Source organism: Cygnus atratus, chromosome 16 (assembly GCF_013377495.2).
Source record: "Cygnus atratus isolate AKBS03 ecotype Queensland, Australia chromosome 16, CAtr_DNAZoo_HiC_assembly, whole genome shotgun sequence".
NCBI lineage: Eukaryota > Metazoa > Chordata > Aves > Anseriformes > Anatidae > Cygnus > Cygnus atratus.
Genome location: NC_066377.1, coordinates 11,168,077 through 11,190,358, shown reverse-complemented (window position 1 = coordinate 11,190,358; position 22,282 = coordinate 11,168,077). Strand labels below are relative to the sequence as shown.

The 22,282-nt window shown below is 46.6% G+C and overlaps 1 protein-coding gene across 1 annotated transcript; it reads left to right on the top strand.

Annotated features, from left to right (window-relative positions):
• Positions 1-2,305: 2,305 nt before the first annotated feature.
• Positions 2,306-5,854, top strand: LOC118248969 (perilipin-3-like). The gene is made up of 7 exons (XM_035548469.1): positions 2,306-2,377; positions 3,131-3,326; positions 4,142-4,224; positions 4,429-4,687; positions 4,888-5,087; positions 5,226-5,354; positions 5,450-5,854. Exons 1-7 carry the CDS (start codon positions 2,306-2,308, stop codon positions 5,852-5,854), a joined length of 1,344 nt encoding a protein of 447 aa, XP_035404362.1.
• The last annotated feature ends 16,428 nt before the right edge of the window (positions 5,855-22,282 follow it).

Sequence of the window (22,282 nt, the reverse complement as noted above, 5' to 3'; positions counted from 1 at the left end):
CAGCTTCTCTGGGCAACCTGTTCCAGTGCCTCAGCGCCCTCTGAGTGAAGAATTTCCTACTAACCTCTAATCTAAATCTCCCCTCTTTTAGTTTAAAAACATTCCCCCTCCTCCTGTCAATATCTGATTGAGCAAAGAGTTGCTCTCCATCTTTTTTATAAGCCTCCTTCAAGTACTGAAAAGTTGTGATGAGGCTCATTTCCTTCAATTCCTTATCCACTGAATGGCCCACCCATCAAACCCATCTCTCTCCAATTTGGAGACCAGGATGTCATGTGGGACCATGTCACAGGCCTTGCAGAAGTCCAGGTAGATGACATCGGTTGGTTTTCCTCTGTCAGCTGATGCACTCACTCAGTCGTAGAAAGCCACCAACTGGTCAGGCACAATTTGCCCTTGGTGAAGCCGTGCTGGCTGTCTTGGATCACCTCCTTGTATGCATGTGCCCTAACATTGCTTCCAGGAGGACCTTTTCCATGATCATGCCAGGCACAGAGGTGAGGCTCACAGGTCTGTAGTTCCTCAGGTCCTCCTTTCTACCCTTTTTAAAAAGGGGAGTGATGTTTCCCTTTTTCCGGTACTTCCAGCATTAAACTTCAAGCACTGGCAGATAAAAGCAATAGGAATCCCACATTAGGAGTGAAGCCCTTCTCCGGATCTCTTTAATTCCTTTTCTTTTTCTGATTATTATTTCCCAATAAAAAAAAAAAAAAGGCAACAAATTGCTGTTTCCAGGCTGTACCTGTGACCTGACGCAAGATCATAGAAGACGATCACAAAAGATTGTGGAAGCTCATGTAAGGTCATAGAAGGCTACACCAGCATTGCTTCTCTCTATTTGTAGGAGCCTCTGAAAGAAGCTCCCCTACCCAGAGCAATGTGTACCTGCTTGATTACAGAGCAATTAATGAGACACAGCAGAACCCATCACTGCCCCTTTCCACTTCTTATAGGCCAGGACTGACTCTGGGTCCTTCCTGCTGCTTCCCAGAGCTGTCAGTCACTCAGGGTCCCTCCCCAGCTACTTCCCCATCCAGCATATAAAGGCAGGGAGCAGGGGGGTGGCATGGTGTGGTGCCTGTTTCTTCCTTGCTGGTTGCCTGCATACATTCAACAGGGGAAAAAGGTACTGCTTGCTACAGGAGGGAAAGCTTTTGGTTGGTAAGGCTGTAATTGTTTTGTGAACACCAGGTCCGTGTTTGGGTGTGTCTTACCTGGATTAATCGCAGAGTGAAATGCGTCTTAATTAATACATGGTTGCCTGTGACCTTGGCTGAAAGGTTAGGTATGGCCTGTGCTGGTATCGAGTGAAAAGCTAGGTGGGGTTGGGCTGTGCTTTTGGTAGCAGAGCAGGCTTCTGAATGTGTCCTTTTTTTATTTTTTATTTTCCCCTTTAAATTTGCTGTTACTACCTCCCCTAGTGCAAGAGCTTCTCTAAGCCTTGGTGGGGAGGAAGGAGGTACCAGATCCCTCTCCTAAGCATAGTGCTTACTATCAATGTGATCTCTCTAACAGAGATCCACAGTGGGGAAAGACTTCCCTTATATAAGGGGAATAAGGGCAATGTGAAACCTAAATGTTAACTGGCTTTAGAAGTTCCACAGACCCCTTTTCCCTGTAAGGGGAGGGGACTGAGAAGTATCTTAATTTTTCAGGTAGGGTCTTCTTTAAAGCTATTTTTATTAGCAATTAGATTGCAATGGCAGGCATCCTGTAAGCAGGAGTGCACGTTAAAAGTATACCGAAACCTTGTATTCCCTGTTACCTGATGTTTGATTCCTTCCATGTTCCTCACTGGCTGAGTACTACAGGTTCACAACTTACTTGACACTTACTACTGTACAATATATGTACAACTTAATTTGACCAACTGTTAATTTCTGCTTTTCCCTTTTTTTTTCCTTCTCTCATGACTAGAGGGTCTGTGATTTTTTGGTTTTACTGATTTTTTTTTGCACTGCTTGTCCTGTTTTTCTTAGTTATCTCCCATGTTTTGGGACAGTGCGACCTTCCCCTTATCTTCCTAACATACTCCCCACTGCTATGCTACTGTCGTGCCTGCACAATCACTTTTGAATATGCAAGGTTAGTGGAATTTTCCACTGCAAAAACACCGTTTATTGCAAAAACACAACTTTGTTTCTGTGAGACCCATTCTGGGGTCTGTCCTTAATGGACACTAAAAAAAAGTTTCCTAATTATGTCAGGAAGAAACATCCCTCGGGAAGGGGAGCTCCTCTGGAGGCTCACTAGTGGTTTGGTCAAGTTTCTCCTAAACCATGGTACTACTTGCATTGCAGCTGCAATGGCCTCTCTTATGCCTGATAAAGAGGAAGCTGCAAAGAGCTCCCCAGAGATGAAGGAAGAGGAGCAACAGGTAGGTGCCCTGTGTGAGATGAAATGCGTGGTAGCTCTGGGGTGCAGGTATGAGCAGGTGGCCCTGCTGTGGCTGAGGCTGTGCCTGTGCAGAGGAAGGAACATCTCTGCTCAGTCTGTGCCTTACAGCCCCTCTGGAAATAGGGGTGGCAGCACAGCCCCAGGTAAGCCTGAGGACCCTTGGATAACCTCTTAGGCTACGTGAAATGGCCTGGTCCTTGGCTAGGAGAGATGTTCATCTCATACTGTAGCTGAGAGCCTGGCTTGCCACTGGCAATGCTCCTGTGGAAAGGTTCCCATGTTCCAGCAGCCCAGGAACCTCCTGCGCTTGCCTTGTTCCCCAAGACCAACTTCATGCTCGCTGCAGAGCGGTGTAAAGCCTGTTTGTGTACAACCAACCTGATCCTGTTTGGTTGAAGCTTTCTTTGGGGTGTTGGCTTGTTAAATAGCTCTACAGAATAAACTAGAACTGGATGTGTCCAGAAGCACTGAGGTTGTCTGCAGACTCAGAAGTCCCTTGGGTAGTGTTGCACTGGAGGAAAACCTTTCCAGGATGGACTGGCTATAAGTGTCAGTGCTCCACAGTTGATTTCAAGCTTGCTTGTGGACTTTAAAGCAAGTGTCTAAGCAAGGCTTGTCTTGCTTTCCTTAGGCCAGGTGACTTGAACAGGCAAGTAGAAATTCTGGTGCAACACTGCATAGTTGCATGTTCAGTGTCATGTTTGCAAGCTTCATGACTACTTTCCCCTTTTAGGATGCAGTAAATCAGATGGCTAGCCTGACCTTTGTCAGCTCTGCCTGTGACATGGTTTCTACAGCTTATGCCTCCACTAAGGAGAGCCACCCCTACATCAGATCTGTGTGTGATGCAGCAGAGAAAGGAGTGAAGAGCATGACTGAAGCCACAGCCAGCTGTGTGCAGCCACTTCTGACTACACTGGAGCCTCAAGGTAACTCCCTGTGGAAAGGGAGGTCCGCACCTGCCTCTGAAAGGCCCTGGCTTCTTCCAGCTCTGAGAGGAGTCCTAGGGTGTGGGAATGCACCTCTCCTTCTCCATCCTAAAAGGACAACTCCAGTTTTCTAAATAAGGTCAAAAAGCTGAGTCTTACTCCAAGTAATGTGATGGAGGGATGTTCTCCCTGAAAGATGAGGATTGACTTTGGCTACTCTAAAACTGATCTTGCCAGGTCCAAAGTCTTGTATATCAGTTGCACATAGCTTGAATCTTGCAGAGAAACTTTGCAGAGGCTGAAGGAAAAGGCCTCTTTTTTTACCGTGGCCCTGTCTCCTGTGAAGAAGCTCTGGACTCTTACAGGGAGAGGGGCTATTCCTAATGACAAGTATCTGACAAAAGTCTGTGACTGGCCTGGGTTCACTTTAAGTCCAGAGTGGGTATCCCTATCCTGTTGGTTACTACTTGATCCTGGATCCTTGGCATGCTGGGGTTTGGGACACTTTTTTTTACTCCTAGAAATAAGGACTACACAACTTTATTCAAGAGCTCAAGGACCTATAGGAGGGAAATCCGTGTAGGTGGCTATGTCCATGCAAGTAAAAATTGGCTGCTATTGAAGTGAATAGATCTATGTGGAGACCAAAAGAAGCTGCTCTACAAATTCAGCTTACAGCAGAGCATGCCTGGCCTGGTGGCCTGGATGGGACTTTGGTCCAGGCTCCTTGCAGAGCACTGTCCTCTGGCAGATAGGACTTGTGGGATAAAATAGCGGGAAAAACAAGCTTTAACACTATTTTTTCTCTTAAACAGTTGCTGCAGCAAATGAGTATGCCTCCAAAGGTTTGGATAAACTAGGGGAAAAGGTCCCACTCCTTCAAAAGCCAGTGGACCAGGTGAGATTTACAGGCTGTGCTATCCCAGGCTGGTCATTGCAGGCTTTCTAACCTTGGGAATGATGTAGCTTCCCAGAAGGAATGAAGTACCCTCTAGGTGCACAGTACAAGCTCCTATGGGAGCACATAACAAGCAGACACTGTGCAGAGTCCTTCTAGTGCAGTTCACCCTAAACCCTTACCTGACATAAATCTCTTCTGCAGGTTATCTCTGAAACAAAAGAGCTGGTGTCATCCACAGTGGCAGAGGCAAAGGACGCTGTGAGCAGCAGAGTGACAGAGGTGATAGATGCAACTAAGGGTGCTCTTCACAGTGGTGTGGAAGCTGCCAGATCCGCAGTAACCAGCAGTGTGGGGATGGTCATGGACTCCAGAGTGGGCCAGATGGCTGTGAGCAGAGCAGAGGCTGTGCTGGGGAGAACAGAAGAAGACAACTCTCTCCCTATTGGAAATGAGGAATTAGGTCAGGAAACAACATATGTGACTATCTGTAATGGGGTCATCAGATGGGGGGTGGTCAGCTCCATTCCTTTGGAATGTGGCTAGTGGAAAGTGTCATGCTGGAGGCTTCCTGACTCCTAGTCCAAGGTCTCCTGACACTTCTTCTCTCTGCTTGGTAAGAACCTTTGATCAGCTGCTTACAGGTACTGTCTCTTTTCTCAGCCAAAATGGCAGCATCTGAGGAGGGTGCAGGTATAATGTCTGTGGAGCAGCAGCAGGAGAAGAGGAGGTACTTTGTGCAGTTGGGGTCTCTCTCTGATGAACTTCGCCAGTTTGCCTACCTGCACTCTTCAGATAAAATGAAGCGGATCTGGCAGGGCATGCAGGAGGCTCTTGCACAGCTTCACTCCATCATTGAACTGGTAGGCAGAGCCTGGCCTCCCTGTTGGAGGGCAGGAGGTGACCAAAAGGTTGTCTTGGTCTCATCTTCATTGCTGTGATAAAATCCTGTGATTACTGGCTGATGTGTCCTGACACCAACTTTTTTCCCCCTGGCACAGATTGAGGTGTTTAAGAAAGGCTTTAGTAAAAAGCTTCAGGAAGGGCAGGAGAAACTGTGCCAGATGTGGCTGGACTGGACTAGAAAGTTTCCTAAAGACAGCAGATATGCCAGCTCTGCAGAGCCAGAGGTATATCCCTGGGGGAGAGCGAGGGGATGCCCAGAGCCCTTTTACTTTTCTTTAATTGACGTACTCCTGATCTTGTCCTTTCTGCCTCTTCCCAGGAGATGGAGTCTCTGGCCCTGCTGATGGCATGCAGCATCACACAGCAGCTGCAAATCACCTGTTGTAAAATCATGTCTGCAATCCGAGGCCTTCCCTTGAGCCTTCAGGATAAGGTGAAACAATCCCTTAATACCATAGAAGAGCTTCATGCTTCTTTCTCAGCAGCAAATTCCTTCCAGGACTTGTCCAGCAGTGTCTTGGCCCAGAGCCGGGGGAAGCTGGCTGTGATCCAGGAGTGCATGGAGGAGCTGCTGGACTACCTGAAGGACAACAGGCCTCTGTCCTGGCTGGTGGGACCCTTCTCTCCTCGGGAGGAGGAGGAAACTTTGCAGGAGGGGGTCTTGCAGGAGGAAGCAGAGACAGAAGGAGCAGGGGCTCGTGAAGCTTCTGCCACCTCCCTGTAAAGGGTAAGGCCCTGAGCACAGGCCTGACTCTGAGAGCTTGGACTTTGATAGCTTTACCCTACCTCCCAGCTGAAGGTGGAGCTGTCACATTGAATAATCATTGGGTCAATAAATCTTTCTTCAGGGGGGTAGTGGAGGTTAGCAGGACTGCTCCTTGGTGCTTGTGGCTGAGCATTGGCTCAAGATAGAGACCTGAAGGTCTCCAGTGTTCCCACCTCCCTAGCAAGCTGTCTAAGGTATGTCCTTCCATGGTGTATCCACGTGATGCCTGTACTCATGCAATAGCTGCTGTTGGTCTTAATCTTTCAACACAGTATGCAATGTAAAGAACTCTTCCTAGCAGTTTCATGTATATGACTTAGCATAACTGTTTAGAATAAAACTACTGCATGCAAAAATGCTTACTGCCTCATCTCTTCTGGAGAGGTGCTGTGAGTACTGCTCATCAGATGTGATCTATACTCTTTGCACCTTCAAGAGCAATATTACTGCTTAGTTGGAAAAAACAGGTGGATCTGGATTCTGAAAACTCACTTTAAAGCCTGTAAGTAGTGGTGTTGAGGCTTATGGGGGAACTACAGCTTGGGGAATTAAGAGTAGGTACCAATCTTTCTAATCATTGTTTCTAGATGACATAAGTACAGGCTAGGCTTGTGCCATTTGGGAATGCAAGAAATGGTGAACCATCCTTGGTACAACAAGGATTACAGCTGATAGGTTTGGAAGTACCAAGCTGCAATTTCATTTGACTCCTGAGCTTGGAGGCCTGTGTGTGCCCTCCTGGCGCTTCTCCCATGCTGGGAGAAACTGTAGGAAGCTGTTAGAATCCTGACACTTGTCATTTGGCCTCCTAGGTGTAATCTTCCTACTGCAGTTGTCTCTTGCTATCTGGTGGGGGCTTCCCAGTCTGTGGTAGGATAATAGGTTGCAGGAATGGCTGCCTGGATGAGATACAGACTCATGGAAGGCAAGTTCTTGGGGGTAAGTGGCAAACTTATGGGTGCTGGTCCTGTCAGTGCTGACCTCTCCTGGCCAGGAGGTACTGCAGGTGAGCTAGGGGCTCTTCAGCCACCATGTCTGATTCTCTTCCAAAGAGGTAGAACAGCCTGCTGCTTTCGGGCTGGCTGGACAGTACTGACAGTACTCCTAATAATAGCTCCTCTTGGAGGTTGGAAGCAGGGACTAGGGAGAGGGCTCTCTTGTGGCAGAGCAGCTATGGTCTTCTACTCTTTTTCTCCCAAGTAGAGATAGCTATTGCTGCAACCACTGTGTGGTGGCTTAGTGCTCTACTGTGGCGGGACCATGTGGTCCCTGAGTTCTGGCTTCTGTTATTCCACTGATGCAATGTGAAACCCTGATACAGCACAGCTTCAGGTCTAGATTCACTGAGAGAGCATTAGACTGCTCTCTGGCCTGCACTCCTTAAATAGCAACTGGCTTGTCCTGGAGGCAAAACAATAAGCCAACCTGAGTTGCAAGGCTGAGCTATTGTTGAGACCTGAAATAAATTGCAGGTGTCATCTCTCCACTGCATGCTCTCTGATTACTGCTGACCAATTTCTCTTTCTCAAAGAACTTGAGGAGAGGTAAATTCAGTCTCTGTGATGTAATTAGAGCTGAACCTGTAGGGAGGGAAGTGGGGCACTTATTGGAAGAAGCATTTGAACTAGTCCTGCTGCTTGGTGGGAAATATGCTGTATGTTCTGTTCTTCTACAGCAAAGCTGCACAGGGCTACCTAGAGGTGCTAAACTTAACCTATCTAAAGCAAATAGCTGGACACTGTTGTATTCCACACTGACTTACCAGTGCAGCAGATCAGATCTATATTAATTTAGTGCTTAGCCTAGCAAATCATACATGTTCTGCTTATGGATCATTGGGGCGTATACTTTCTTATTGCTTAAACCCAATTCCTGTAGTCACTATTGACTGCTCTTACCTTGGGAGCCTGGTGTACAGTGGGAGAAGGCAAATCAGTCATAGGTTCTCAGGAGAAGTTGTTTCCAGGTGTTTAGGTTCATAAGGGGAAGTTATGGGCTACTAAACTGCACTGGAGGTAGACTGACTGTATGAGTGTGGGTCTCTTACATCAGTGACCATCCTTTCTGTGCTAAGTAGAGCAACTTTTTCAGATGCTTCCAGAAAAACATCCCTCAAGGATGTATCGAATCTTGAACAGTTGGTATATTTAAGGGTTTAAAAAAATCCAACTGTGACTTTTTTTTCCCAAGGATCTGTTCTTCTAGTTTTTCCTAGCTTGAAGTTGCTCTGAATGGTGGGAATTCCTCTGGCTGTGTTTTGAGGGTTCATGACTGCTGTGTAGCACTCCTTACCTCTGGCTGCTGTTTCCCACCTGGTCTTTACTTATGGCACCTTGGAGTTACCAGATACCACCAGAGGTAATGTAAAAAACTGCAGGTGTCAGATCTGTTGCAGTTGTACCTCAGGATCTGTCCAAGTAATACAGGTGCTGTAGGGTAGGGCTTTCCAAAGTACCTGTGTTCCTAAGACCTTTCTGAGACAACCTTATGAGGACAGAACAGAAATAACCTTCCCCACCTTCTTGGATGCTGTGCATCCAGGCTGTAACTTAAAGGAGTACTGACTTGTGCTGTCCTGTGGTCCCCTTGGCAGCTGGGGACTCTGATGTTGCACATGGCTGGGGTATCCCTGGTTCCCTGTGCTGGAGCTGCTGGGGGGCAGCCCAATACCTGTAAGGTTTCTGTGGCCCTTCTTCTCTACTGCTATAGACCCCATGGTCTTCAATAGGCTAAACCAGCCTTCTTGTGGCAGCTCCAAGCTCAGCTTGGGAAGAAGTGTCTGAGTGGAAGCCTCTGCATGTGTTTTGTTTACATGTGTTTTATTTCTTCTTTAATCTCTAAAGATTCAGGGAACCATCTATCTTTTAGACTATCTTTTAGACCAAGCAAGAAGGACAAAACCCTCACCAAGACTAGCTGTGCCCAGGAATAGTTTGATTTCCATCTCCCTAGCTCTTCTGGTGTTGTCTATGCTGCGGAGACAGGAGGATAAAGTTGGAAAGAAACTGGGAATGAGAAATGGATGGGCTTTTTGCAAATGGCTGAAGTGTAAACTTCTCTGATCTCTGGGAGTGCACCCAATTTGTTCTGTTTTTATCCAGACCTGTTTGTTTGTCTGTCTATGCTTATTTCACTTTGGATAAGTGTTAGTAATCTGACAATCCTAAACAAACACCTTGGCTGGAAAGATATGCTTTGAGATGTCTTTTCTGGCTTTCAGTAGCTCTTGGAAATGTTGTAGTGCTTCTTAATTCTGATAATCAAATTCTGATAATCATAGCCCAAGTAATTATACCTTACCCTCCCCTACTGCTGTTTCTGCCTGCTTAGGCTGTGGCCACATGTGATAGCTCAGTTGCAGGCTGATTTGAATTTTAAATGCAATCACAGGGGCACTTGCTCCTTGTTTCCCCTCTTGCTAGATGCCACCTCACCTCTCCCTGCCATTTTCCTTAACACTTTATTAATTATTTAATTCTCCACTCATGTGCCTCTTTTTATTCAGTCCCTGCTATTCATTGTTCAAATGCCTGGCTTATAGGTCAGGGAGTGTGCTGGCACTGGCTGAAGGCTACCTCGGGCAATATTCCAAAAAGCTGTCATCTTCCACAAGTTGAGTTAGGAGGCATTAGCCAATGTGTTACTGTGACCTCCAACTGGCAAGGGTAACTGCTTAAGGAGGGTTTCCCAAGCAGCTTTGTCAAGAAGGCACTAGATTGGGAAACTGAAATTCTTAGCAAGTGCTGAAAGATGAAAGCTCTTTTGCTGTTCACAAGGAGTCTAATTTCTCTTTAATTTTCATATTTCTTGATATATTTGTATATTGTCAAGTCTTAAAAAAAAATCTAATTACTGTGTGCTGTAAAATAGTGTTATGTTTAAAAAAAAAAAAATGATCACCCTGAAGGGCTGTGATCACCCTAAAGGGCTGCTTGGGTAGCTGGGGCCCTGATTAGGTGTGAGCTGAATTCTATTCTTGTGTGACCTATAAGGTCTCTGCTTGGAGAAGTTTAAGACTCTCAGTGCTTATTGGCATTAACCTACAATGGAAACCGGAGGAAGATTCTGCTCTCAGTGCTGGGAAATGAGGATGCTGCGACTGGCCAGTGTGGGAGCAGAGTCAGGCTGTGGGGCCTACTCCAGTCTTCCCACATCACACAGCAGCAGGCAGGGACTGCATTTTGTGGGCCCTGTGCTTTCCTCTTGTAACCTCTTGTCCTCCCTTGCTCCTATTATTACCTCTACTTGTGTCAGAGGAGGAAACCAAAGGCTTCAGAGCATGGGAGAGGAAAACCTGAAGGGAGTTCCCTGTGTTCTCACTTGGATCCTGCCCTGCTGGGCAAGATGAAATGCTCAGGTGAGACCAGGGTGGGTATAGAAACAGCTGGGAAAGGGCTTTGCTGGAGAAGGACAGAAGTAACACTTCTTAGGAGCAGCATTTTGCAGTCACCTGGGCTCTAAACTGGATGCTTTTTCTCCTGAAATCTTTGCAGGCATCAGCACTCAGCTCTTCCCACTTCCAGAGGCTCCTGTCAGGGACCTCTTCTGGCAAGTCCTGGCAAGGTTTTGAGCTGGACAGCTCTGCTTTCCTCCATACCCTGAGGATGGCAGGAAAGGGAAAGGGGGTCAATAAATCTGCTTCAAATTGCCTTACAAACCAAGCGTGAACTTGTGACAATTCCAATACTGCCTTTGCGCGGCTTGTTAAAACCCCTGATGCCTCCAGGAGCGACATGCGTCTGACTGATCGATAGCCCAGCTGCCCTTTACTGCTGCAAACCAGGCAAAGCACCTCCTGTGAATACAGAGCACTGCCAGCAAATAATTGCCCTTGTTGTGGTGCTTTCTGGACACTGGCGCCTGCCCCTATGGTAATGAAAATCCATTTGTAGAAGGAGTTAGTTCACAGTATTGACTTCCAAGTCTCCCTCTGATTCTCATATTTATTTAGATTCAACTTGAGCTGCTCCAGCAGTGAACTTAGAGGGGAGGTGATCTGGAGGATAATTAACAAGCTGAATGCTGACACAGTTGGATTTTATTCCATCCTCGGTACTGATACTTTCTTTTTGTCTGGTTGTGTTAAGCTTGCTTTGTAAACTGATGGAGCTTGGTACAGGCCAGTGCATTCCTTCCCATCTCTCCCCATATGCTCCCATGGGCATCTCTCCAAGTCTTACCTGCCTTTTTGTTGCAGGTTCCTTCAAATGATTGCTCTTACCCAACTCTGCAGCTCCTGAGGAGGGCAAGGGATTTTGGCATACAGGACCAAACTGAGTCTGTTGCTCCAAAATAGTGTTTCATCGACAAGCTGGGTGCCCTGGGAGGGCTGAGGATAGAGTTGGGGGCCGCAGAAATACTTCTAGAGTTTAGCAAATTTGCAGTTCAAGATCAGTAAGCTCAGTAAGGGCCCTTACAGCTGCTTGTGGGTAGTGTTGTTCTGGAAGGGCTGGCCACATGGGGATGGGATCTGCAGCAGGCAGGGCTAGTGTCTGCTGTGGCTCGCTCAGCTTGTGTGCTTGTCCTGCCTCCCTGGGAGGGAGGACACAGGGCTTGTTGGAGGTGATAATTTGGGAAGCCCAAGTGAGGGCATGAAATGGTGTGGAGGGGTTTGAGGCTAAGGCTGGGAAGAGGTAGAATGGGAAAATGAGACGGATGAGAGAGCTGGAGGGCAGGGAGTGCTGGGGGAAACTGGAGAGCAGGGGAGAGGCTGGGTGTAAAATAGTGAATCAGGATTAATAGTGGTAATCCAATGTGTGTGGGGAAGGAGGGATAGACTGAGCATCTCAACGTTTGGAGCAGAAACGTAGGAGTGCTTTATGGGGGGATTCGGTTTGGGCAGGATTTGGGCAAGGTAGAGACCAATGGTGAACAAAGGAGGAAACAGCAGGGAGCTGGAGGTGCAGGCTGGGGACAGGTGTGGGTGTTGCGGAAGAAGCCAAGCAAGTCTAGGAAATGAGCGTGGGAAAGGGTTTGTGATGAACTCATCAGATCTGGGACCTGCCGGATGACTGAAAGGCTTGGTCAGGGAACGTACTGCTCTGTGGGAGGCACTTGAGATATTCAGTGCATGTAACCACTCATACATGAACCATCCTGCAAGGAGCTGTCCTCACATACCGTGGTTTTGCAGGAGCTGTTTTTCCCTAGGAGGAAGAACATCCTGAGCTCTCCCATTGAGGAAACAACCAGCTGCATGCACCTTGTGGTGGTCCTTCCCATGGTGGAGAAATCAAATTATTCAGCCTTGTGCAAGCTGTGCTCGCTAAAACAGCTCTCTAGTTTTGGAGGAACATCTGGCTGGCCCATTCGCAGGCAACTCTCACCCAGGGAGCAGCATGCTGCCTTCCTGATACTCCTCTCCCACAGGACAGTTATCACAGCTGCAAGCTGAAGGTCACTTTAAATGTCATCATCATTTAGCTGCCTTGATGGGGTAATTACAGCTGCAGATGTAAGGTTTACCAAACAAATTAGAAGCCAAGTGCAGTGTTTACCCTGTAAGAAACTGATTGGAAACACCTGCCATTTTGTGGGATAGAGGAAATCGATTTTAATATTTTTTAGATATTTTTGTTCATAATGTCTACTGTTGCACAAGTCTCACTCCCTCCTTGATCCTTGGCAAGTGGGGACATGACATGCAGCCTGTGCTGTGGCTGTTGGTTCTCCGCTGGATCCCTGAATCCTCACCATCAGGCTGAGCAATGAGCAGAGGAGGGCAAATGAGCTGCAGCAGCAGCAGCCTCCAGGAAGGCTTTCACACTTCTTTTTCACTCTTATGTTGCCAGTCTCAGACTTCCAGGGGTTTTCCTTATCCTGGTTCTGATTTACAGCCAAGACAAGGGAGTCTTGACAGCAGATAGGAAGCTTTAGTGCATTTCTACATCTCAGGTTTAAAAGTTGTGGAATGAAACAGCACAAAAGAAAGAGAGAGCCCTTGCACACAGCATGTGTTGCTTTCAAGCCTGTTGGTTCTGCAGATCCTGGCTGAGGGTTTTCCAGCCTTCCTGTTGTCAGTAGTGCTGGGAAGAGCTTGGCTCAGAAGAGAGACTGCAGCAAACCCTACTGAATAAAGGGCAAAGGACAGAGGCCCCATGAGTGTGATTTCATTTCCTTCTGGTTCAACTGGCCATTTCTATTTTCTGTTAAGAATCCCATTCACCAGAGTACCTATATGAAAAAAAAAAATCAGAGCAGAGAAAGCAAATTCTAAGATATGATTTTTTTTTTTTTGGTTGATTGTCCTGGTTTTAGCTAGGATAGAGTTAATTTTCCTCCTAGTAGCTGGTAGGGTGCTATGTTTTGGATTAGGATGAGAAGAGTGCCGATAACATGCTGATGTTTTAATTGTTGCAGAACAGTGCTTACACCAAGCCAAGGACTTTTCAGCTTCTCGCTCTGTCCTGCCAGCGAGCAGGCTAGGGATGCAGCAGGAGCTGGGAGGGGACAGACCCAGGACAGCTGACCCAAACTGACCAAAGGGGTATTCCATACCATCTGGTGTCATGCTAAACAATATATAGGGGTGGCTAGCCGGGGTGGGGGGGCGGCTGCTCGGGGATAGGCTGGGCATCGGTCAGTGGTCAGCAATTTTATTGTGCATCACTTGTTTCGTACATGTTATTATTATTATTATTTTATTTTATTTTCTGTCCTAATAAACTGTCTCTATCTCAACCCACAGGCTTCAGTTTCTTGTTTCTCTTCCCCATCCCGGAGAGGGAGGGGGGAGGGTGAGCGAACGGCTGTGTGGTGTTTGGCTGCCGGCCGGGTTAAACCACAACGTTGATTGATTGCAAAATCAACATGCCTTGCAACTTCCTATGAGGTATAGCACCAAGGAAAAGCCCATGGTTTGGCCAGCTCCTGAACACCAGCCTGGGAAAAATCCACACGACCTGTTTGTATGCTATAACTACCACAGTGCCGCATGGATGGTTCTTTTCAGAAGTTGCCACCAATAAGCGTTTTGTCCTTTCGCCCAAACTCTTAGATTTGCATCTTATAATGTCTTCCTCAGAAGGCGGTGGAGCTGAACGACCTTTGCTCTTGGGCACTGGCCCCTATAGTGGGTGCGATGCTGGGAGGAAGGAGAGTAAGTTAACGTGCAAAATACTGATTATTTAACCCTGTTGCTTATTTGAAGCTTTGCCTTGCTGTCAGGCTGTGTTGTATTTAAGGTAAGCTGTTTTTATATCATAGTGAGGGTTTTAAAGGTTTGCTGCTTTTAGGTACAGGAAGCAGTGCGATCTGATTCATTCCTGTAATGGCATCCCTTCTCCTGCGCTCCCCCAAAGCTTCAGCAAAACACAGCCCCATGCCAATGCCAGCATCCCCGTGCAGTTTGAGTGCTGCTTTGCAGGTAACGGATGCACAATCTGGAAACCCAAGAGTGGCTAAAGCTCCCCTGATGCTTCTTGTGAGCCTGCTGCTCCCCTTTGAAATTCTGTTTCATTGTCTCTGGGGGAGCATCAGGGCTCTGAACGCTCAGTTACAGTTGTTAACATCAAAGTCTAGAAAACAGTAAAGGAAATGTTGCCTGATCAGCTGCTTTTGCTGGGAAAACACCAAACCAAAACACTTGTGTTTCCAGTGTTGCAGCAACATCTCTGCTGCAGCATCATCTCTGCCTCCTGTGAGATGGGCTGGGGAAACCCAGCACAAAGCCAGGTAAGCTCAGCAGAGTCCTCACCTGCAGAGCATACAAGCAGAGATGTTGCTTCCAGCTGCACCTTCTCATGTTCATTGCTACTGGTGGATGAGGGATGCAGCATTAGGAAAACCGCCATGCTAGGCTTTCTGCCTCCCATCGCATCTTGTTTGCCTTTGCATGCTGTGTCCCTGTGCCCTGTTCTCCTGGGGCTGGGGCGCTGCTGGTGGCTGGACTTCCCGGCCATGCACTGGGAAGAAGCCTGTGGTATTGAATGATGAGTGTGGATGGCCTGCAGCACCAAGGCACCAGTCTGGTAATGACCATTGCAGTTTTGTTCTGTATAAAATCAGGGCCTGTGGAGCCGATGATCTGTGGAGGTCCCTTCCAACCCCCACAATTCTGTGAGTCTGTGACCCGTTTTAATTCTCGTCTTGAATTTTTTTTATATCTGTTTGCCTTTTATGTGCGATTTATGTGCCCTGGGACAGGGGAGGGAGGTCAGATATTGGTGTGGTGAAGGGAAGCCACCATGTTTAAGGCTGTCCCCAAATCTGGATGCTGGTACCTGCCTCATCCTCCAGCTCCAGGCCACTGCCTGGGCACTTGCTCTGAGAGTCAGTGCTAACAGCAGCAAGGTGCTGGGCTGTGGGTATGTCTGCATGACCTCATCCTACCAAAAATGACGTGATGGCTGATATCTCAGCTAAAGCAGTCCCACCTCCATTTTTGCATGTGCTGGATTTTGGATGGGCTATCCCCTTATTGCAGACATGCCAGCAACTGGAAGGGTTGTGAGGTTTTGCTGCAAAGCCTGATGGTGTTGTTTTCTCAGTGACACCAGCTTGGTGACTGAGCTCTCTGTCCCTCCTGGAAAGGAGCATGGCCACTGAATCTGACAGAACCCACAGCTCTTTTCACCTGGTGCGAACTCCCCTCTCACAGGTGCCGCTCCAGGGTGCCCTGAAGTGAAGTTTGATTTTATTCTTTTTATTTTGTATTTTTTTTCTTTCCCACCCACGCATAAAAAGGCCCTGACAATTCCTGCTGTTAGTTAATCTCTAATGCATTGTCTGAACACAGCGGCAGCATCAACACCTGAAATGGCATTCTCCAGTGTGATTGGCAAGACGTTGAAGGATGAGCAGAGTGTAACAACCTGAGGGTTCCCAGAGGATCTCCAAGCACTGGTGTTTAGGCCAAAGTGTTGGAAGCCCTGACTGGAGTCAAACAAATGGGAATCTGGAGGGAGGGGGCAGGCAATTTGGTGAAATGGGGTATGCAGCCGTTCTGTGGATCTGCCTTGTTTCTGAGTGCAATGTGCTACTGGAGCAGTGGCAAATGATTAGCCAGGGCTTATTGTCATCTTCAGTGACTTCCACTGGGGTTTCCAAGCCCATTGCTTTCAAATACCAGAGCCCTGCTGCCCACTGTATCAAAGACACGCACATAGTACAGAAACTGTTGGCGTCGCCTCACTGCAGCAGCTCAGTGTGGAGGGAAACCAGAAAGGTGCTTTCATTTTTCTTTGTTTTTCTTTTTTTTTTTCTTTTGTCCTTCCTCTGTTTGGATGTTTTGGGAAGGGAGGGAGGGGAGATACCTGAGTGAGAGAATGAAACCACTGATTTTGGATGACTTCTGGCCTTGCAGGGACACTGATTGCTGCAATTTCTCAGTGATTTCAGGAGGCACTATGCAGCTCTTATGGGAAATCTCTGAGTTTGTTTCTTCACCCTAATTAGGGGTTTAGCTCCAGCAGCTCAGTGGCAGGCAATGGCTGGGATGAGCTGGCTTGTGTTAAGAGCTCAGAGCTCCTCAGAGATGGAGGAAAATGCAAATGGCGGAGTGGGGCTGGGCTGTTTCTCCTCTCTGGGGGACACTGGGAGCTGGGGCAGGCTGGTGTGCATGTGGGTGTACATACATGTGTGTGCATGGTGCAGGCATTGTGTCCATCTTTTTCCTCATTCTTCTTATTTTGTGTACAATACACTTCTCACAATGTTGTTCTTGGCAGTAGGTGCCCTAACTGGTGTCCTTTGATCCTCCTTGGGACCGCAGCATCCATCCACACCCACAGCACTGCAGGGAGGTGGAGGAGTTTAGTCTTTCCTCTGGTTATCCCCCTTAATGCAGCCATGTCTCTCTTAGCTTCTTTCCTTGGGAAACTCTTACACTGACATCCAGAGGTCAGTATAAGAAAAGAGTTCTCCTAACAGTTTCATTTTTCCATCCCCTTTTCTCTGAAATGTGTGAAGAATGCTGCAGGAAACGCATCTGGGTAGAGCAGTCACAAGCTGTGCTTCTCTTTGCTCTTTCTCGTTCCATTGCAGTCCAGTTGATTCTGGAGGCTGCTCTGTTGGAAGCAGAAATGAAATCCCCAGGCTCTATCTCTGCTCGACCTGGATCAGAGGCTCCTTTTCTACTCAGGTGCTCACCGCAGTGTCATCTGTGGTAGGAAATTCAAGGGGATCCCACAGGGCTGCGAGCATCTTGAATGATACATCTAGAGCAAGCACAAATGTCAAGGCATATGCACTCAAGGAGGTGATCCGAGACAGCCAGCACGGCTTCACCAAGGGCAAATCGTGCCTGACCAATTGGTGGCTTTCTACGATGGAGTGAGTGCATCAGTTGACAGAGGAAAACCAACCGATGTCATCTACCTGGACTTCTGCAAGGCCTTTGACATAGTCCCACATGACATCCTGGTCTCCAAATTGGAGAGAGATGGGTTTGATGGGTGGGCCATTCAGTGGATAAGGAATTGGCTTGAAGGTCGCACCCAGAGAGTGGTGCTCGATGGCTCTGTGTCCAGGTGGAGGCTGGTGACAAGTGGTGTCCCTCAGGGGTCTGTCCTGGGACAAGTACTGTTTAATATCTTCATCAATGACACAGACAGTGGGATTGAGTGCACCCTCAGCAAGTTTGCAGATGGCACCAAGCTGAGTGGTGCAGTTGATACACCAGAAGGAAGGGATGTCATCCAGAGGGTCCTGCAATGGCTGGAGAAGTGGACCCACGTGAACCTAAAGAGGTTCAACAAGTCTAAATGCAGGGTGCTGCACCTGGGCCGGGGCAATCCCAGACGTGAGCACAGAGTGGGAGAAGAACTCACTGAGAGCAGCCCTGCAGAGAAGGACTTGGGGGTTCTGGTGGATGAAAAGCTCAACATGAGCCAGCAGTGTGCACCTGCAGCCCAGAAGGGCAACTGCGTCCTGGGCTGTGGCAGCAGGGGAGGGAGGGGATCGTGCCCCTCTGCTCTGCCCTCCTGAGGCCCCACCTGGAGCCCTGAGTCCAGCTCTGGGCCCCCAGCACCAGGAGGATGTGGGGCTGTTGGAGCAGTCCTGCCCACTCCCTGCAACCCAGTAAATGCAGCTCCCACTGACCTAGAGAGGTGCTGAATAGCATGAACACCGAGAACAAAGTGAGGGTCCTTACTGCTTTTGCTTTTCCTAAGGTCTTTTTGGTGTTCTGAATAGCTTTCAGTTATCCTGTAACTCATCGGTGAGAGATTTGTCAGCGTATGTGAGTAGATTTTAGTGTTTCTTTGAAAATCTACAGTAGCAATTTGGTGCATAGTGAATAACCAGAACCTGCAGTATGCTGGACCCCACCAGCTGTAATTTGGTATGGGTAATCACTTATGCTGCTGCTTCTCTCTGCTAGCTGTGAAAGCGCTGTGAATTTAGAGTAGGAATCAATTAAACAGCAAATAGTTTTTTTTTTTTTTTTTGTCAAAATCAATTAAGTCCTTCTCCCAGCCAGTGCAGTGGTCTCCCTGGAATTTCATATTCTGCTTGGCTACCATTTCTTCGGCAGCTTTTGCTGGATAATGTTGATATTTTATGGCTTGATTTAAATCATATGGATCAATGCATTTGCATACCTTATTTGGATTTTCAATTACAACCATATATTTAGTCTAAATGAATTATCCAGGTTATAATTTCAGCTACACAGAGAATTTTTCATAATGCCCAATTCAATTTTTACTTTCTCTGTAAGCATAAATGATTTCTTTGGAGACTGGGATCATTACAGTTGTTTTGCCCTTCTCGCTGCAATATTAGTCTTCCAAATAGGTCAGACCAGAAGTTTTCAAATGTCTTCAACCTGTGGATCCTACTTCTGCTTTGGATTGAGAGGCAGACGCTTTGTGTGTGTCAGTGGCGTGAATTGCACTGCGGTGTGGATGAAGGTCATTTTCTAAGTCACTTCTTACGGACTTTCTGGACTGCTGGCAGCCTCCTCGTGCTTATGCTCCCACCCACAGCTCTCAGAGCACGGGTGGCAACCACTGCCCAGCACTTGTGCTCTTGCAGACCTCTTGCACCTGGATTAAAAGAAGGTCATTCTTTCTGCTGACTCTTATGAATCAGGCTAACCTGAATCCGTGTGCATCTCTGAACCCCAAAATGCACTTGACAATTGGGCCCTTGCTTTCTAGGTCGCTGCTGAAAGCAGAACCTTGGCTCCTGAATCATCAAAGTGATTTTTGGTGGTTTTCCACGGATGATAATATCCTCAATCAGTGTTTGGGAGAATGGAACAATCCTGAATTTTGAGCCAAGCTGTGGTTTGACTATAAATCAGAAAATATAAGCCTAAAATGTTTTTATTTATTTGGGTCTATGCTCTAATTCTCAACAGTAGTTTTAGAGAGTTTTCTTCCATAGTTTGTGGTATGTTCCAGCTCAGCTCTACTTGCTCTCAAGGAGCAGATTATTGTGCCTACAAAGATGTTTCTCCTTGTGCTTATCAAATACATCCGAATTCACACTGATACCTGTGTAAAATACCTCTGAACATTAAAACATCTTTCCAGAGTACTTCTGAGATTTTTTGAACATCTGCCAGTTTTGACTTTGTACCTGCAATCTGTGGGTGAGACAGAACTAAATCCATCAGCCACTTGTCATCTATTTAATTCTTAAAAATAATTGATTACTGGAGGTAAATGGCATGTTCCCCATTGTCATCCAGGGAACCAATGTGTGCAGACCTGACCTTGCCAGCAGTGAAAATACTGTTGCAGAAATGGGAAATTTCACTTGTATTTTATTGTGTTAGAAATTACGAGGTGCTAAGAGAGCCAGAATAATAAAATAGCTATCTCGGATTTGCTTTTACTCCAGGGTTCCAATTTAGATAAATTAAATCTGAAAAGGGGGTAATTGCTAAAATGCTGTGAATGATTGATTCATTTTTGCATGTGACAGCCAAACAAACAAAAAAACGTTAAGTTGTTGGACTTCAGAGAGCTGAAGCAAAACTACACTCTCCATCTTCCACAAAATGCAAGTGCAAAGTGCGTGGCATTGCACGTGGTTTGATGCACTTTCCCTTTTCATGATGAAAATGAAGGCCTGGTTTAGAAGCTACCACCTGAATTTTCTCTTTACTTGAGAGGTTTTAAAGGATCAGTCATCTGCCCAAGAAAGTGCTCTGACCACTGCCAGTCCAAGGAGAAATCCTGTGTGGTAAACCTCAGTTTTCAGCACTGTGAAGCTTTCTGTAAACAATTAAATGCTCCCTGAAGTAAAACAACTTCCCAAGCGACTGCTCCTGCCTCCAGGCTAATGAGCCTTTCCCAAGGTTTTACTCTTGCATTTAATCTAAAAAATCCTTGCAGCCAAGAAAAATGCCAGCAGCAAGGAGTGAGGGGCCCTCAGCCCCAGCAGAACCCATCTCCTGGAAGCGGACACAGGAGGCAAAATCAAATTTATTCTCTTCCATGTTCCCATGCCAGGGATGTGAAGTGTTTCATGTGTCACAGGGCTCCTCCAATCGCCCTGTCCCAGAAGGTTTCAGTCCACCCACTCTTGTCAGGGTTATTGTGCTGCTCAGATTTCCAGAGCCGCACAGAGCATGTGCTGGTTAAGAAGCACTGCAGTCTTTTTCCAGTGAAATTTAATTCCTTAAGCGAGGGGCGAAAGATGCGAAGTGCTCACTGCTACACTGCTGTGGAGCAGGTTGTTGTGGAGGTGCAGAGTGTGGCCTGGACCCCTCCAGGGCAGGAGGGAAGTGGGCCTGGGCTTCCTGCATCTCTGGTGAGCAACCCCAGACTCTGAGATCCTGGGTAAAAGGATGGTTTCTTACCCTATGCTGTGAGTTAGCCTTTCTACCTTTCTACATTATTTTTCCTCTAGCAGTAAGTTGTGGAGCAAGTCAGCTCACCTTTTGGGGACTAATTTGTTATTAACCAGGGGAATGAGACAAGTGCACAGATTCTTCCTCACCACGTGAGTTACTCTGTTATTGCTACCAGTTTCATCCCTTGAATTCCCACACACCGGTGATTGAGAGTGGTATTCAGACTCATGCCTGTATATCATACAACTTTCCCTTTATCACTTGAATGCTGCTAAGATCCATTTTCAGAGCTCTGCCATCTGTTAATTTAATAATTGCCTGATGTTGTAATACACACACGCTTTAATTGAGCAATTTCCTGGTTCCCATCATAGAATCTATTTAATCTGTCAATATTTCTCTATATTGCCTATTTTTTCAGGTCCTTTTTTTTTTTTTTTTTTTTTTTTTAAAGTGGCATAATTACAATAACTTCAGTTAAGTCTGGTACTTCATTAGACAGGCTTCTGTGGTGCTTCATGGTAAATATTGTAAAATCCCCAGGTAACTTTAAAACAAATTTGAAACTTTTTAAATATTAAGGGAGTACATCCTCATTCTTACAAGGCAGTAGGTTTAATGGTGCAATTATCTAGTCTATTTGTTATTATCCATCTTCCTTAGGCAGCAAAAACTATTCTTCCAATGGTATGAACTGATGCAAAAATAAATTTAGAGGGGTTGGTTTATTTTATGTCTGCTGCAACTTTGATTAAAAAAAGAAAAAAAAGACTGTTCCAGAATGCCAGATGCTGGGGACACTAGATGAGGAATGGACTTATCTCAGCGCAATGCCTTTCTTCCTAGTTTATGTGAAGCTGATTTTAGAGTCCGATGAGAAAATAAATAAAAATATGACTCCTTCTTGTTCCTTCCAGACATGCTGAATATATTTATTGTATAGGGAATACATGCCTCAATTTTACTTTAGTGCCTCAGCTTTTGATTTTTAATGAAATCTCTGCCAGCTATAGGTTGCATTGGACAGGAAAGGCCAGCAATAACACTGGCAACCTCATTAAAGCCTCTTGCAGTACGTCATTCCTGTTTCCTTGTGAAGGTTTTGCCTTTGCTTAACTTTGGAGCTTTGCAAAATGATCAAATAAAGTTTCTCATAAAAGCACCAAGAGCTGTTAATGAACCACTGAGAAGGAGCCATATTTTAGCCATCAGTGAGTACCTCTGAGCCACAGCTGGTGCTTGGCTGTCACGATTTTGCTTCCCTCTGTGACGCTCTGGGAGGTGCCTGTGTCCTCCTGAAAACATTCACAGCTCATTGTCATCACTGTTGTTACTATCATTATCACCCCCTGCATTTTACGCTTAAAAGCCTAAGTGCCCATAGCTTTGAATCAACTGCTGGGACTTCCATGGCATGTTGAGGAGGATTCCGTTAACTTTAGATAGCAAAAAGTTGCAAGCTAAAGCCGTGCTCCTCAGCTTTAGATCCCTTGTAAAGTCCATGGAGTGAAGTAGGCACCCTGTGGCGGTGGGTCATCTTCACCATTTTAGGCATGCAAATAGGATCGAGTGCATCCTCTGGCACCCTCTCATCCTAAGGGCTCATCTTGGTCGAAATGGACTTCTTCCACACTGCTTTG